At 37.6% G+C, this 18,316-nt stretch overlaps 2 protein-coding genes and 1 pseudogene across 3 annotated transcripts in view; all 3 read right to left on the bottom strand.

The window, feature by feature from the left end:
• Positions 1–6,776, bottom strand: part of LOC107668829 (zinc finger CCHC domain-containing protein 24-like) — a 33,797-nt gene extending 27,021 nt beyond the window's left edge. Inside the window, exons 1-2 of the mRNA XM_016460838.1 lie at positions 6,259–6,776; positions 3,393–3,593 (exon numbers count right to left, since the gene is read on the bottom strand). Coding sequence (XP_016316324.1) covers positions 3,393–3,593; positions 6,259–6,495 — 438 coding nt within the window. The 5' untranslated portion in view covers positions 6,496–6,776. The remainder of the gene's footprint in view (positions 1–3,392; positions 3,594–6,258) is intronic.
• Positions 6,777–7,229: 453 nt separating this feature from the next.
• On the bottom strand, positions 7,230–13,085 carry LOC107668826 (uncharacterized). 2 transcript variants are annotated; one of them, XM_016460835.1, is made up of 5 exons: positions 13,010–13,085; positions 12,124–12,725; positions 9,049–10,011; positions 8,625–8,809; positions 7,230–7,314 (listed from the first exon to the last, which is right to left on the bottom strand). In XM_016460835.1, exons 2-5 carry the CDS (start codon positions 12,632–12,634, stop codon positions 7,240–7,242), a joined length of 1,734 nt encoding a protein of 577 aa, XP_016316321.1. In that variant the 5' UTR covers positions 12,635–12,725; positions 13,010–13,085; the 3' UTR covers positions 7,230–7,239. The 2 variants fall into 2 exon arrangements, with proteins under 2 accessions (XP_016316321.1, XP_016316320.1); XM_016460834.1 differs by lacking the exon at positions 7,230–7,314 and having other exon boundaries at positions 7,921–8,809.
• Positions 13,086–13,371: 286 nt separating this feature from the next.
• LOC107668766 (peroxisomal N(1)-acetyl-spermine/spermidine oxidase-like) lies at positions 13,372–16,710 on the bottom strand (annotated as a pseudogene).
• Positions 16,711–18,316: the final 1,606 nt, after the last annotated feature.

An 18,316-nucleotide genomic window follows, 5' to 3' on the forward strand; every position in this document is an offset into this window, starting at 1 on the left:
CTCCTCGCTTTTCAGACCGATGAGCTTTGTAAAAATCGATGCGTTTCAGAAAGGCGGGGCATAGAGGAGAAACAATAATGTACAGTATGTGGAAAATAATGTGTTTTTTGAACCTTAAACCGCATAAACACATTTCATTACAGCAAATACACAAAATAATGTTCTTTTTAGCAACATCATATGACCCCTTTAAAGAGATATTTAATATTAATAACATTTTCTAACTTCTCAAAAGAAAAGACTATGATTAAAATAAAAAAAAGTGAAATAACGAACAATGGCAGTACGTTCTGCGTGATTAAAGTTTTCTAGTATGTTTTTAACAACAAAAACTCAAAACATCCAACATCCCATTTGTTGCACAGTGCCACTAACACAACACATCAAGCAGGGTAAATGTAAGTAGGAGACAAAAACATGATTGTGACCCTGTAGTAATTTCTTCGTACAACAAAAGGCATTCTTTTCTGCATCCTGTATGTACCATGTTTCGACAATTTCCTAACAAGACTCACATTGATGGGGTGAGGGTGGGAGTCAGAATACTCACAGTGAATGACATCCAGTGTCACTATGAGACTGTGACACAAAAAAGGGCATTGGCAATAGGGATGCATTGCAGAGGACATGACTCACGAGCTGAGCTTACATGCATGGCTCTTACAGTTCTATAGCCGCATTCCAGCGCACACATTTTCCAAGAGGAAATCCCACCACACCTCTGTATGAGGGGTAGATTGAGCCTCATCGGCTGAAACAATCAGATATTCGACTGGCATAATATAAACAAGTAGAACTGGGCCACAGCTTTTCGAGGTCTCGGGAATTCTGGGTAATGAATGACAGGGCAAAACTGTTCCCCCGTTTAGTCGAGCTTGTTTACATAACTCTCACTAGCTGCCCCTGGGCAGAGCAGAGTTGCTCAAACAGCTGCCTGCTCAATGGTGTTCTTTTCTAACTAGCGCTCCCTGTGGAGCTTTACTAGGGCCAGAACCACTTCCCCTAGGTGACACATTTGAGTCTGAACCACACACACCAGAAGACATAACCACCACGCTTCCTGCCCCCACGCTCTGCTCCAACCGAGCCATGACATTCCCCAATTCCTATCTGGCCGAGACACCCCCGCCACAGTCAGCTTCAGTCCCCGGGACGGCTGTGTTTTGAAACTCGGCCCCTGCCCTGACTGGGGAGCTTGGCCCATTGCACCTCGTCTGCTGGGAAATTAATGGAGACCTAGACGGTGTGCTGGGAGAACGCATGAGAATGTGATTCTCAGCGCTGGCTTTAGATCATAGGTCCCGCTGTGCCCTGTGAAGTCAAATCCTCAGTGTTTGTGTTGGCAGGGAGTATGTAGTCCTCTGGACATGACAAACCTTTAGTGGGGACCAGCTTACCCAGGAATTCATTTCCTCTGAGACAAGATCAGACTCACCACGTTCATCATTTTCAACTGTCCTTACTGGGCAGGAATCGAGGGCGAATCGCTATGTGCGGATGAGTAAATACGTGGATGCGGCATATGACAAATGGAAAGTAAATCACAGAAAGTGAGACCCCAGGGGGAGGTAAATTGCAGCAGTGTTGAATTGAGTAGGTGTGGACACTATCGGGGGACAGGACTTTTCTTGTGTTTCCACTGGCATTCACACAAGCAACTGAAATTTAAAACAGGACAGTTCTGACAGTGATTTACTGACTGGTCTCAGACTAGTATTATAGCCTGCGGTGTTTTGTCCTAATAAAACTCAGCATTTGTTCTTTTAGTATTTGTTTCTCTAAGCTGTTTAACATGAGACGGTGATACCAATGTAGTGAACCCCATTGTGCAGATTCCTATAGACCAGGGGTTTTCAGACTTTCAAAGCAAAGAAAATTTGAGAGGAAATTTCATATTTTCATTATGTAGTTTTTAGGACTGTTAAAGTTAACTGTAAATCTGCTCTAGAACAATATTTATTTTGAACATATCACAGTCAACATAATATGACCATGAGACAATACAAATACAAATACAAATACAAATATGACAATTAATCCACAATTACATCATAACACTGATACAAATTCAGTCCAATCTGTTATAGGCCTAATGGCACATGAGCAATATTTTCCATCACCCATCAGGAACAGCAAACGCCCTTATAAAAACAAACATCAGTGTATTTCAGTGCACCATGTTGACAACGTCAAAGGAAAAGTCTGTAAATTACCTGAGCCGTGCACAAAGAGGTGGAGATATTTTATCATGATAGGACTTTTAGCAGTCTGCAGGGAACCCTCATCATCTTTCATAAAGGGAGGTTTGCCACTTAATCCCACATCTGGTCTGCATTACCATTCCATGCAGCTCTGACTTGAGTCTGGGCCTGAACAAGAACCTCACCCTGTCTCAATGTCCAAAGACTATAAAACACTAAAGGCTTCAAATTAAAGATGACACTCTCTCCTTCACAAACACTTGTATTTTATCTTTGTTTCTGGAACTTTTGCAAGTTTAACACTATTTTGTATTTCTGAAATCAGTATTGGAATTAAGAAAGCGAAAGATAAGACAAGGAAAAACTCAGGAACAAACAGTGCTCTACATTAAAACTACCAATTTGTGTTTAAAAACTGAAACTAAAATAGTTTTTAAAGAAGCTTGGACATATTTGTTCCTTGTCCTGAGGATAAACATCGTTCTGAGAATGCTGTTGCAATAATCGAAACAAGACAATTAAAGGTCAGGGAGTGGTTTCTCATTATTTCCTATGGTTTTCCTAGTACAAAAAAGTGCATTTAAGCACATAAGTGAATTTAAATCACAAACTTGTCACCTGTTTACCTCGAGGGCAAAACATTCTCACTCCGGCATCTCTGACTTTTGCAGCATTTCTTTTCTCACTAAGTCCATTCATACTACATTAATTTGACCATTTGTTTAAATGTGTTGCTTTGTAAACATATTTTCATGCATCTACACAAAACCACTGCTTTATGAAGCTTTTAGTTACATTTGCTAGAACAACAACGGCTAATATCACCTGCGAAACACGTGGCTAAGAGACTATTTCTGAAAATGACTGTATGCCTCATTTCCTGCAGAACACATTTTATGTGTGATATCTCTGATGTTAATGTTTTTGTTATTATCGACTAATGTCACTGTCAGATGCCAGAGAAAGTTCGATTTAAAAAAAAAGAAAGAAAATCAGATGATATTCATGTTTAAAAAAAGATTGCTCAGTGGCCTGGTGTAACCTCTCAATGCTCAGCACAGTAGCTCTCTGAAATAACTTGATACACATGACTAAAAAGACAGAGAGATGTCTGTTTGACAAGTAGGTCAATGAAGCAACATGTCTCTCTTTCTATCTCCCCAGGGTGCGCAGAGTTCGTTGGCTGCTTACCTGCGGGCAGTCTTTGATATAGTGTCCCTTGTTGAAGCAGAGATGGCACAGGTAGTTTGGTGGAGGTCTCTTGCTGGGCTTGCGTGGCTCAGAGGACAGGGAGAGGTCGGAGAAGTGGTCCGTTAGAGAGTTCAGCCCGTCCACTATGTTATTAAGAGAGCCGTACGGTGACACACTTTTGTATAAACCATTATTCAGGGCCTGCAAAGCATAACAGGACATCCACAATCCAAAAATTAGCTTATCCCAATGTGAACACAAAACTGAAGCACACTATGTCTTCATACAATGTCATAATATGCTGCTCTTAAATACAGTCTATAGGCTAAAGCTGTAAGAAAAATGTAAAATATGATTAAGTGCATAATCAAAAAAATGTCCTCAATTATGTGGAACTTTACTCTATTAGGCATATTATCGAATAAATGAGATTCCTAATTCAGGATCAGTTCCCTAAATTGGGGCAACATAATTCACTAAAGCCATTGATAAGTACATGAGTCTAAGATTTGCAAATCAGATAGCCATTTAACCACAGAGAGTACAGTAGATAATCAAACACACGCTACAGACGGTTTGGATGGGAAGATGTTGCTTGAGTGATGTCTTCCTCTGGTTATGCTTTGGAAGGTTATGTTATTGTTGAAGTCTCATGTTGGACAGTCCTGAAACTTTATACTTGGCAAGTCCAGATAACTGTCATATAGTTCTCAGCAAGCCACGACAATAAACAGTTTCTGCACGTATCTCTCAGACGAGTCTGTTTTCATCAGTTAGATCAACTCTGAATGCAACAAATAAGCTTTTTAGATATTTCTTTTATAGCTGTACATGTGACGTTCATTTTCCATCCTGGCCAGTCACATCCAGCTGATATTCATTCTCTGTGAGAGAAATTCATGAGAAACACACAAACCAATTCCTGCTAAATTCAAAACTTAGAACGGAGTGTGTCTGACAAAAGATTATGAGTTACATGAAATTAGAAATCTTTAGACGTGTTTATTTTCAAAAATATTAGGCCTATAAAAAGTTGTGTCATGAGAAACTAAGCATCCAGCTACACTGTTATTCTGAGTTATGACCAGCAGTGAAGTCTAAGATCAACAAGAAGTATATGAAAAGGCAATGGAAATTTATGGAGTTCTGTGTAAACAAAAAAACGAACAAACCGCACAGCCATGTTTTAAATGTCAATTTTTAAACATCATGAAAATACAAAAATTAAGATGATCAGCTGTTATGTCTGAATGCATTCATACACTTATTATCGATTGTCAATGTAATAATGCAACCGCAATATTGATTGTAGCTGATTGTAGGAATTTGGCTATGTGTCTCCTGAGGGATACGGCTCTCACACACATTTACACCAGTGGAGGACATCTCTCCTCACCCCTTCACACAGCTGGAGAGCCAGTCAGGGGGTCACTTCTAACTACTGCCATTCACCACTAACACACACAATCCCAGTTAACACTTTCTAAGAAACGTGTAGACAATTTGGTAAGTTATACAAACAAAGATAATTAAAAAATCTAGAATTCTAGTTCCAACCTTCTTCCTTACTTGTAAATATTTAACAGATTGATTTCTGGCCTCACAGAGGAAGAAAAAAATGCTCTTTGTGTAATATGGAATTTTTTTTAAAGCATTCTTAACCCTCCACATATGAGAAAAAGAGAGAGGAAAAAAAAAAGAAAGGGGGAAAAAGAGAGAGAACTTGTCATAATGTTTTTATTAAAAAAGTTTTGCCCTTCCTCAAACTTTCCACTAAACATCAACACTTTACCTCTGTCTCAGCCACAACACTGTCATTACATCATTAAAAAGAAAATGCATTCATATGTTGAAGCTTCTGGAAGTAACTCTCTCATTTAGAAAAATAAATGGAAGAGTACAAAACGATTCAATAGACTTTTAGTTCCATGTGCGCTCCTTTACCATGCAAATTGTCATAACTATTATATTTAATTAGAAAAGCATTCCTTATTTTAAAGATAAGTGAAAACCATATTTGTTTCTTCTTATCCGTTTCATGACAATATTTCCAGGAAATATAAATATAGCAGTATAAGTAGTTCCCAAAAGTAGGCCTACATTAATCTCACTTGAATCTTGAAATAACTTTTGAACTATAAAACGCTTAAATACAAACATACTAATTTATGAATTTTCCTTAAAAATTTCTTCTCATAAATTGGCACAATCTACTTTTTGATACAATCAAATCTAGTTATTCAGAGAGGATCACTGAATAACATCTTTCTTTATGTGATAATAATAATACAGATTGAAGTGTTATATGTCTTCGGCAACTATTACAACCTCAGAAATGAGCATCATTTTTGATTATCCCAAACTCAATTATGGCAGCACACATTTTAGGCCTGTAGAGATCAGTAAGCAATCATCACAAATTAAATGCAAGTAGTCTTATGATCAAAATAATAAACTTTCATGTATGACTGCCTCATTTGGCTGTACACGTGCTGTTACAAAATACAATAAACAGAGTGTGCAAAGCTGCACGCTGGCACGATTTTAATGATCCTTGAAACTATACATTCTTTGCATAGTATTGCAATAAAATATATAAATACGATTCATTATTATTACACGATAGAAATGAAAAAAATATTACAAAATTATTGTTTCAAGTTTCCAGAGATTAAAAGATTATGTAAGTCTCCTAAAGCATTTGTGTATTATACAAATGTATCCAGACTAGACGCGCGCTACATTAGATACATAGTCAACTGCGCTTTACATAATAAATCTTATTCCAGTCGGCAGGGACCGTTATCTCCACGAAATTATTTCCCCCCCAAAAAAATCATCTGTAGGAGAACAGAAAACGAGTTACCTCATTCCTCTGTAGCTGAAAGAAGTTGTTGAGATAGTTGGAGTTGAGAGAGGAGCTCAGGTCATTGGCAGGAGTTTTGCTGTAGTTCAGGTCCGGGTGGGAAGAGTTGGGCTCGGGTCGGAAGGCATCGAAGGCACTCGTCTGATGCGTGTCTTGTAAAGAAAGGTAAACCCAGTTGAGAAGCTGTGCAGGCTGGTACACTGAGGTACTGGTGTCTATAGCAGACAGCAAGCTCATGTTGTTACTGTAACTTTCACTCTTCCACTGTTACTTTTGGAAAGGGCAAACTGAATGCGCCGTCCGGTTTTCCACACCCAAAAAATCAGCGCTTCTCTCTCTTCTTCCAGCACAGACCCTATTCCTTCGCTGGGATCCGTGTCCCAGGTTTATAATTACACAAAAGTCATTGCTCTGATATGTCAGAATAAAAAGTTTTAGCCCGCTGCCCACGGCCCGTTATCTCGCTTTATTTGCACTGTAACAGCAAGGAACTCATTGAATATTCATGTTGCGTCTGCGCGCGTCATTGTCTCACACGGCCAATCAACACGCGCTGTTTAACATACGGGCTTGTGTATAGCGACAACCTGTTGATTATTGGCTAGTTAATTTCAACAGAATATTCATATTGATCACGGAACGTATTTAAAAACACAACTATTTGAAAAATAGCTTAGTTCGTGATTTCATATAGCTTAAAATTATTTTAAACGAGATCATGTCTAAAATGCAGGTCCTACAGAGCAGTTATAGCAAAGTACAATCTATTTTATAAGCATTTAAATAGTGTAGTTTAATGATACTTTAAGTATTTTACTACCATACTTAATGTAAGGGTAAAGAAAACCACTAAAACGCTTTAGAAAATCCCCCCTAAAAAACAACTTAACTGACACCAGTTCACATGGAAGAGTTTAGTGGTATTTGTGAAACTAAACACCTTAAGGAAACCAATAGGCTGATGTAAGCAAATGGGTTTGTTTATTTAACAACAGGGGTGAGATTCTTAAGTGATGACCCACAAACAGATCCCAGGGAAACGTTCCTTAAAAACACCTGAAAAAAGACCAATCACATCAGGTATTAGTTTTTGAATGAACATTTGTTTTCAATTTAATCAATCATATTTAACCAAAAGCGGTAAAGAAAATAAAAGGCCCACTAAGAAGAAGAAATAAATACACCCAGAAAAATAAAGGCTGCATTTTGCTGGACCAGATGGGTTTTTTAAATAATCTAAAGGATTCTTACACAGCAAACCAACAAAACAACAATTTATTAACTCACCTGAGGTATTCTGGCCTACAATCTCAAACTGATTAGTGCTTCACCTTGTGGTGTTGTTAATATACTCACTTGCCTTTCTGCAGACACATTTCAACACTTCATTCACCTGACTGATCTAAATTGAACAGGTAACATTACCCCCAAGAATGTATCTGGGATTTGATTAGATGCACAGCATTCATATAAATGTATACATGTTTAGTAACTAATCAATTTTTTATAAGTCAAAATGTTTAAGTTTAATGCATAAAACTGAAAAAATATCTTTGAATTTAACATTATAGCTAAAACATGGATGTCAAATTTACATCGGTCAATTAAAGATAATTAATCAAAGATTCAATCAATTCAAACCATATTTACAATACACACTAAATCTTTTAAACAACAGTGATTTCCTTTAGAAATCAAACTTGTCAGCAGAACAGTCATTATCACTGCAGAATAGAAATATAGAAACTGTTTCTGTATGGGACTTAAGGCATGCACCGGTAGCAAATCACCAACATGTGACTGTGATCTTTGCAGACAGGGCGACTGCATTCACTGCAGAACTTGCTCACTTTTCTGTCTCTTCCAGATGGACAGTAATAACATCTTTTTCTTACTCTGTTCTGACAGCTCTGTTCTTGGAGCTCGGAATAGACAGCTGACAATGATGTGGGCATCCCACATCTGTCCATGGCCTCAAGGATGATCATGGATAATCCAGGGCTTTCTTCTCTTCGCCTATGTATCTGAGGCATTACAAGCTCTTTCACTAGCTCTTTTATGAACAAGCGCTGGGTGTTATGACCACCTCCCATGAAGCTAGGGTGCTGAGCAATGAAAATGGAGTAGGAGTTTACAATGGCAATATCCAACATGTTATACCAAAGCAGCATAGGCCATCTCTTTGTTTGACGCTTGCAAGTATAATTTTCAGCCATTAGCTTAACACTGGTGACTCCTCCTTTGGTGCGGTTGTAGTACTGAATGACCTCTGGCTTGTTTTTAGCACTCGTTTCATTCAGCGCATCGCTGGTATGCATTGTACTCAACAGAATCACTGCCTTTTTTAGTTTTGGCACATAGCTCACCATGAATACTTTGCCACAAAAACCAAACTCAGAGGTATGTAGTGCTCGTAACTTGGATGGCTTCATAATCGGCGGCACATGTGGATTCTTATGGCGAAGGGCCCCAACCATGGTCAAGCTTTTCTCGAAAAGCTTCTCTGCCAGAGGGACACTGGTGAAGTAGCTGTCCATTGTAATGTTGAGACCTATCATGAGAAACAAACACAAAAGGCAAGGTCATTAGGTAACAACAGCAATGATGGTCTGGCACAGTGTTTGTGGCTGAGGGTTGGTATCAAGAAGGCTGCTGGTTTGATCCCTACAAGAAGTAAACTATAAAACTATGTGTGCTTTTAAGGAAGATAGTTAACCCAAAGCGTCTCAAATGGAAAATATACTACTAGTGGTAATCTTTTTTTTAGGATTCTTTGTTGAAAATGTTTACCTTTTTGCTGAAGTCCATTGGACAACCTCAGGACTGTGTTCTCTGCAAGGTTCTCCTCAGTCTCCTCTCCCGGCTGTCTGCCTGTGTAGATGACCCCATCAATGGCGTAGGGGACCTCGGTATCGCACGTCCAAAAGATTTTTATGCCACTCTTGGTAGGGCAGCTTGGCACGTGTTGCAGAAACTTACATCTTCCCTGGAATGGCACAAGCTGCTCACCCACAGTGACAGAATCCCTAGGAATGAACCTTTTCCTGCAGTTGATCAGGAACAGGTCCCACACATTTCGGAAGGCTGCCATGTGGTCTGATGCCTCTCTGGCCACTCTGGTTTTCTTGTTATCAAATTGCAGGAATCTGTGAAGGTCTTGATATCTACCAACAGACATGGTAGCTCTATATAGTGGGTTCTGTAACGGATCCATAAACAGTTCCCGGATTGGGACATCACAACTTCTCTCCACACCAATGAGAAGGCTCAGACCAATAAAGGCTTTTAGCTCTTCTTTAGTCATCTTTTGCCACACTTTGCCTTTTGCTAATGCTGCTCTCAGTCCACCCAAGTTGGTGCATTGCAGGATCGCACCAATGATGTTTTCGCTCATGAAATGTTCCCAGGCATCTTTAGGTGTCTCTACTGAAGACCCTGGTGCAGGCCCTGGACAGCTCTGTGAGGATGTAATGGTTTCACTTTGAGGAGGATATTTGCTCCAATAAGAGTCTCCTTTGCTCCATCGACTCAAGCGATCTTCACTCTCCTCATCACTAGATTCCTCAGATGAGAACTCGAAGTCTGTGAGGACAGTTTTCTGACCTTCTGTCAAATCTGGGCCACTGTGGCATTCTGGGCCATCACTATCAGAGACCTCAGATTCCAAATCAGGGGTAGCAATGGATTCATATTCTTCTCTCAGTGTATCTGTAATCTCAGCTGCAGGCTTTTTAAGGCACGCCATAGACAAAACTGTAAAAATACAAACACACAAGCACAAACAGTTGTAGTGTGTCATCAGTAAATTTCAGAAAAGTAAAAAATATGCATCAGTGGTATTATTCATGTGAATTACACTTTTAGTAATTCACTTACATGAACTTCCACCATAGCGCACACAGAACATTCTCTTTCCTCTTATTCCGTATAAATCCATGTTATCCAACACGCTACTGATGGCTTTATACTAAAATTATTAATTTGCAAAAGATGACATTTTTAATATTTAAAAAATGCAATATTTGTGCTGTCATCATTTTGATATGAATAGTTCAATCAAACTGGCTGCATACTGGGCATTTGCTTGCTCAGCAAAAATCAGGTGGGGTCAGAATGTGCAGCATTTGGTCTCCCTCTGGTGGAGAAATGGCAAAAGACTAACTCACCCCAACATTTACACACCCTCATGTTGTTCCAAACCTGTATTACTTCCTTTACTCTGCGGAACACGAAAAATATATATTTTGAAGAATGATTAAACTGTTTTTCTCCACACAGTGAAAGTCAGTTGGAAGATTGATTTTCATTGTATGGAACCCCCCAACCAACAATTAGGTATTTTTCTAAATGACTTCTTTTGTGTTTGACAAAAGACAAACAGGTCTGAAACAAGATGAGAGTGAGTAAATGATAACATTTTCACTTATAATGTTCAAAAATTTGGGGATAGTAAGATTTTTTTTTCAAGAAATTAATACTTTAAGCAAGGATGCATTGAATTGATCAAACTTAACAGAAAAGACAATGTTACAGATTTCCAATTTAAAAAATGCTGTTCTTTCGAACTTTCTAGTAATTAAAAAATTTTAAGAAAATGTATCAGTTTCATAAAATGTACTGTTTTCAAGAAATGAGCAGCAAATCAGCATATTAGAATGATTTCTAAAGAATCATGCTACACTGAAGACTGGAGTAATGGCTGCTGAAAATGTAGCTTTATTGTAATTTTATGAAATAAATTTAGCCTTGGTTAGCATTAGAGAATTCATTCAAGAACTAAAAAAAATCCCCCAAAATACCAACCCCAACTTTTTGAATGGTAGTACAGATAGACATGTACATGTACTGAACATGGGTCATCGATAGCGAAATTACCGTTATTTCCAAACCATTATCATTCTATCACTATTTCACTCAAGAAAGGTTTGTTTTCACAGTGTTGCTACTTTATCATACACACTTCATTCTATACCAATTTGTGATATCTTCTCTATGCAACATTTAATTATTCTGAACTGAAACATTTCTTCAAACACAAGATGTCAGAAAGAGAATCGAGACTTAAGTCTGTAATCCTCTCATTTTAATGCAAGCTTGCTACAGAAAGCCGCTTGTAAAACATTAAATATGTGTAATAAGCAAGAGCATTGTCTATTATAAATTACTGGACATCTACGGGAATAAACTATACACTCTTCAAGAGTGGAACAAAATCATTCATGGGGATGGGATGATTCTTTCAAACCACCATAAAAAGCATAGATAAAAAATGATTTCAGTCAAAAAGCCTTCTCAAATCAAATACTAGAACACATTTTCCACTTTACATAAGGAAATATTCATCCTTTAAGGAAGGAATAAAAATTTTAACTTTTACTGTTACGAAAAATGCCGATACACATCATGGACCCTAATCGAGATGGTTTTTCAGATGCAATCTGTAACTGTACCCATATCTGTATGCTTTACCACACACAGAGCACTGGAAAGGTCTCTCCTTTGAGTGGGTCCGTTTATGTTTGTTAAGTATGTAAACGCGTTTAAAACTCTTCCCACACTCAGGGCACATATAAGGTCTCTCTCCAGTGTGATCTCTCTGGTGCACCCTTAAGTCATAGATGTCAAAAAACCTCTTCTCACACTGGTTACATGGAAAAGGCCTGTCACCGGCATGTCTACGCAAGTGTATTTTCAAATAAGAGGGCTTGGCAAACTTCATTTCACACTGATCACAACCATATGGTTTCTGTCTTCTGTGAATTTTCACATGATCCGTGAGAAGATCTGACCGCTGGAATTCTTTCCCACAGGTTTCACAACTAAATCGCTTTTCTTTATGTTGTTTGTTGGATGTTCTGCCTTTACCTGCTTTCTCTGGATGTTGTGTGGCGTTTCCCTGCATTATTAAAGATTTCATTCTGTCACTTGACACATCAGAATTCATTTTAGTTGGTATAATTTGTTTTGTTGGCTCTGTTGATTTTCTTTTTCTTGATGTGCTTTTCTTGTCTGTACTTTTTTTTCTTTTGCTTGATGTATCAGTTCTTCTGTTCAGAGGTTTATCTGGAGAAGTGTGCGTGTTCGCTGTGATTTCAAGCTCTTCTTCCATCTCAACTGGTGGCATTAGGCCAGTTGGTAAAATTTGCAGACCAAGGTCCAAAAACTCCTCTTTAACATTCCCCTGAGAACGAGAAAACGTTCCTAGCTCGTTCACATCAAGCATTGAAGAGTCATCTTGATCAGGTTCCACTTTAACTTGTATTTCTGACTTGATGAAATCTGATTGCAAGGTCAGTGAACTGTCATCTTCGCTTTTTAACCATCCATTCATAAAGTGCTGGGAAACTGCTTTCGCAGATGGCAAACCTTGCTCCATTTGAACAAATCTTTGACTTCCGATGCCCAGCTCTAATTCAACTAGTTCTTCTTGGGACTGGACGTGAATTCTTCCAAAGGCTGAACCAGAACTATAACAAAATAGGCAGATATTAATGCTCTGTCCAACGTTGTATTTGTTGTTTTTTTAAATATCAAATTTACATGTGAGATACATTATTCTCTTCTTATCATCATACAATTTCATAGCTTGCTAAACTAAAACAACCATAATAAAATACACCCGTGGTAAAAAAAAAAAAAAACACTGCATTGACTTCACTGGAAAAAATGGCATTTTTGGTTTAGTTCTGATTTGTTTAGGTAATAATTAAAACGAAATGTTGCCGTTGCGGGCATATGACATACCACTCACCAGTTATTTGCATTCAGAAAAGGAACTTTTTTTGTTGACTAAACGATAAGCCTTGTTTGCGATACTGAATAGTCTTCTTCGGTGGCTTTAGTAACGAGTTGAGAAGCAACTACATATGTGTATACTGCCACCTACTGGGCGGGATTGAGAATATTAATTCTGGGTAAATTCTGTGCTCAAAGAACATTTATTGTTTTTACCTGCAAATTTAGAGGGTCTCATTTGGACAACTGAAGAGTAGGCATACAATTTAAGAACAGTTTCCTTCCTTATATAAATTAAACTAGAAAAAACTAAATTTTTCATTCCATTTTGTAAGTTTATAAAAACAGAAAACTTTATAAAGTATAAGGTATGTTTAATATAAAAATATTTTCAGATCACAAAAACCAATTAACATTTGTGCAAAGTACAGGCATATAGTGAAATTATTTGAAATTTTGAGATACCCACAAATCAACATTTGCTGAATGTGATTAAATTAATTTGGATGGCATTTTAAACATTTGTCATGCAGTACAATCGTAAGTAGCCTACAATTCAGATTTTCCTTCTATTCCCCTTATTATAAGGCACAAAATCCTTCAGACTCATGAAAATGACTGTCGATCCTTCTCACTCTTCAGAATAGGAGGACAGTTTTCATAGTTTAGATGAGAATGACCCGGAGGCAGGAGTGTAGTGAGATGTAAGACGCTCTGCTTCTCTCCAGCCGCTCAGCAAAGCTCCATGAACTGTAGAGAAGAAAGACCTGTGTGTGGCTTCTCCTGCAAATAACACCTGCAAAGACTGCAAAAATAAAGTGTCACTCATATTATATTATCAATTAACAAAGTAAAGAAGTGTCAAGAGTAAAGAGAAAATGTCTATATATAGCGTACTGTTCAAAAGAAGAATGAAATCTAGTTGCTTGAACAAACATTGACAAAATGAGAGTAGGTGCACCTTAGAATTTGAGCCTTTCAGCGGCAAGGGTTCAGCAAGGTTATCTATGTCATATCCTGAGCAACCTTTGGCCACATAGGTGTAAGATCTACAGGAATAGGGTTCATGGAACCACTGAGATCTTAAAAGCTTCCTTGGTGTAATAGTTGGATTTCCTGAAAATTGTTATGAAAGATTTCATAAATTAATGGTAATATTTAATAAACTAAATTTGATTGAGACCACCAGTAAAAAAAGCTTATTTTTTGCATTTTATTTATCAGTATTATTTTAAAATTATAATATCAACCTAACAACTTTTGTTTTAATGACGGCAGCATTCAAGCTGACATGAACTTTATTTATTTGTATTATTCTTTTTTATGTGGTTAATATCACAAATTTTACAAAATACATTTTACAAATGTATTTATTTATTTAATACATATATTACATTTGGATCTCAGATTTTTATGGTGGTCCTAGACTTTTGGACCCCATCAAATAATGTTCTATCAAGCTGTAAAGAGCCTCTTATCTCTTTTACAGAGTAAAAATGTTACCAGTAAATTTGCGCAGGAGCTGTGTGACACTGTGCAGCACTCCATGCTCAGACAGAGTTTCCATGTACTCAGACTCCCGTCCTGCGATCCATCCACAGAGCATGTGTCCATATCTGCAATCAGAAAAGAAATATCATATTTATAATGGCCTAAACTGTAGTAGCTATTTAAAGCAAAATTAAAGACTATGTTTACCTCTCTGTGGGCTTCAGCACAGTGAACCTAATCAACTTTCTGATCCAGGAGTTCTTTACATCAGAAACAACATCAGCAAGATGTGTCTCGTCCTCCCAGACGAGGTAGATCAATTCACAGTCTTCATCCCAGAAAGGCTGCTCGAACTCAAGAAAAATCTTGTTGTTGGTCCCAAAGCCCATTCTCTGGATGGAGTGCAATTTATGCAGTGGAAGAGGAGGGCTCAGAAAAGTGCTCTGGTGCTTCTTAAGGTACCCTGTAATGAAACAGCACATCAGATATCATGCAGAAAGCAACAATGTTCTCAAAATTACATTATGAAAATAACACCTAAATCAATCTGACTTTACAATCAGGTTTAAAAAATGTGTGCTCCATGCAGTACTTTTTATTTATTGTTCTCAGTGGCTTTCTTTCAAATTCAACTTAGATTTAACTTAATAGATAAATAGTCAGATACAAACTGTTCACTAAGCTAACAATTAATGCTGAATCTATACATACCCAGTGGGACAGTGACAATAACATGGTCTGCTGCAAATGTCTCTCCATTCACACATTCAATCATAATGGGGAATGATGTTCCTGTAGTTTTTGGTCCATTCTTAGTGTAGTTCCAGTGAATGCACTTCACTGGCTTGTTGTACCAGACTATGTCCTTGGGAAGTTCCTTCAACATGTGATCAATTAAACCTTCATAACCTCTAGTGGAAAAAAGAGAATGCATTGTATGAAAACCTTGCAAGATAAAATAAAGCATTATTTAAATTGAGACAATTTGAGACACTAGATTCAAATTCTCCAAGAAAGGCTTTGAGTCTCTGGGAGACTCTGGGAAAAACCATGGGAAAGTGCAATCCAATCCTGGGAGAGTTTTATACATGCCGAAGGCTCCCAGGCCTACATCATCCATCGTGTGGGTTCCACTGACACAGCACTCCACCTTCAGCAGTGTGTTTATCATGCCCAGTCTTAATGCAGTGTTAGCCTGGTCCTCCTTCCACTCCTCTGGGGCCAGTCGTTCAACCTCAGCCTTGACAAACTCCCCAACGCTTGGCAGAGGTTCTCCACCACTGTCATGGAACTGCTGACTCCTTTCCAGTAAGTTTATAAAAAACTCCACCACTGGCCCCAGTTTCCGACCTGAACTGGTAAACCAGTTAGGAACAAACCGGCGATGATGAACACCAAAATCAATGGCCTGGTTTTCTTCAGACATTGACTTTTTGTTAAGGAGCTGGTAGTCACATGCCAAATGAAACACAGGGTTTTCCGTCGATGGGCCATGGATCCAGTTGATGCGGATCTCTATAATGTTATCACCTTGAACAAATAGAAAAAAATAAATGTGAAATGCATGCATGGAGAAGACCGGGACTATGTTGGCACACTATATAGAATAAGCTGCAACAATGAAATCAAGCAACCTATTATAGGCTTTTCAGCGAAATGTAAACAGTACAACAAAAAGCAAAACATGAATAGTAAAAAAAAAAAAGGAAATATCGTAATTAATAAATTCTATAAACTTGTAATATTTACAGCACGTCTGACAACTTGATCCGACCTGACATTTACAAAAAATATATTTGTCCTCAGAATTAAACCTTTCAGTTAAAATGTACTTTCATCATATTTGACCCTTGCCTGACCGTATTCCAGTGTGGTTGTATTAGGTTCACATGTTAAACCAATAACTATAGAAAAACAGAACTATTCATTTTATAAGCTCATCTAAAAGAAAGCACTATAATGCCTGAACACACCCAGTCTGCCCGTTCGTATTCTCCCCCCGCTTCTCGCAGTCGCTTCTATTATGTGTACATTATAAAAACCGTGTTTAAGTCATTTCTGAGCGGCACCAATTCCTGAGATGCCACATCCGATTATAAATATCTGAGAATCACGTGCTGAACGTTGTGCCATCGAATCTGTTTTGTGCACGACACTCTCATGGAGGACTGAACTAAATGTTTCGTTCAACTGAGGACTCCAGCTCAACGCTCCTCCCCTACTCATGTGAACTGTACTTGACTCCAGAAAACTTCACGAAGACTCTTGTCTAAATCATTCTATGCCACTATTTCAGGCTGTTTCTGTAGGCGTAATTTGCTGGTGGGACGGCTGTAACATGTCCCCACCACTTTTTACCCAAGTCGATTTTTGTCCCACTTTTTGAAAGCCATTGAAAAACGGCTTGCGGAAAGTACAGTACAACACAGAGAAAAAGCATATCCAATCTGTCATTCTTCAAAATTAGACTTTATATGTAGCATCTGGAAGTGACATTAATGTTTACAATACCCATATTTGACCAATGGAATGCGTATTTTTCAGTGGAAACGCCTTCTGAATGACTGTGATCTTTGAATTGTAGAAAGACACTTAGGCCACACGTGGCATGTCATCAGCAACCGCATTTTTCATAAATATTCTGGCGATTTTTTTCCCATAATCATATTTCATATGGACCATGCAACAAACGAGATACCAAAAGTATTGTATCTTAAAGTTTAGTTATTTTTTAGGACAAAAGATGCGATAAAATCTTACCCAAAACCTATAAGGTGTAGTTTAAGAACTTACTGTGTTGTTAAGTGCTGTATGTAAAATCTGATGAGCGTAAAGAAAGCGTATGAGAATGTGGAACAATACTAGTGTAAAATGTGAAAAATGTTGGAAAAACACATATGCTACAATAAAACAAATATAATGCTCTGACTATATAATTACATGACAGATAATATAGTATGTGGTCATAAATTAATCTTCACCAACAGGCAATTCCATTTATATCTTCATTTATGTTCCAAAAGTGTGCATTTAGCACACGTTTGTTCACAACAACGTAATGACACCACATAAATTGTAATTCTATCTAGTTGTATTAATTTTTCAAAGAAATGAGAGGTATATAAACAGTGTACTTTAACTGTTAGAGTTTCTAACCCATAAATACCAGCTGTTTTAATGCTTTAATACATTACAGTAAGTTACAAAATGGCATTTTGTTATACAAACGTGTCAAGGGACACAAAGGTTTTTTATGAGATAATTGTTTTGAAAAGAAAAATCTGGAATGATCCAGATATGGTTATAACAATTTGAATGATTTTACATGATCATAAACATTTGGGACAGTTTAGATTATAGAAAGTGAATGGATGGATAAAGGGGATAATCATAGCCCAATTTCTATGAAGAATTTAATTAGAAAAAAAATTAAGTATATTATGAGTAAAGTATTATGAGAAACTATGTTTAATATAAAAACTTATTTTCATATCACAAAAACAATTAACATTTGTGCAAAGTACTGGCTCTCAGTAAGATTTTTTTGTTAATTTTGACACCCATAATCACCTCCTGAATCAATTATCAAACTTGGATGGCATATTGAACATGTGTCATGCAGTACATCCATGATGCTTTAAATAATTCAGCAGTTACATTCAAATTTTCTTTCTATTCCCTTTCTAAGGCACAAAATCCTTCAGACTCATGAAAATGACTGTCGATCCTTCTCACTCTTCAGAATAGGAGGACAGTTTTCATAGTTTAGATGAGAATGACCCGGAGGCAGGAGTGTAGTGAGATGTAAGACGCTCTGCTTCTCTCCAGCCGC

This window comes from Sinocyclocheilus anshuiensis, unplaced genomic scaffold (genome assembly GCF_001515605.1).
Source record: "Sinocyclocheilus anshuiensis isolate Anshui unplaced genomic scaffold, SAMN03320099.WGS_v1.1 scaffold72, whole genome shotgun sequence".
In the NCBI taxonomy this organism is placed as follows: domain Eukaryota; kingdom Metazoa; phylum Chordata; class Actinopteri; order Cypriniformes; family Cyprinidae; genus Sinocyclocheilus; species Sinocyclocheilus anshuiensis.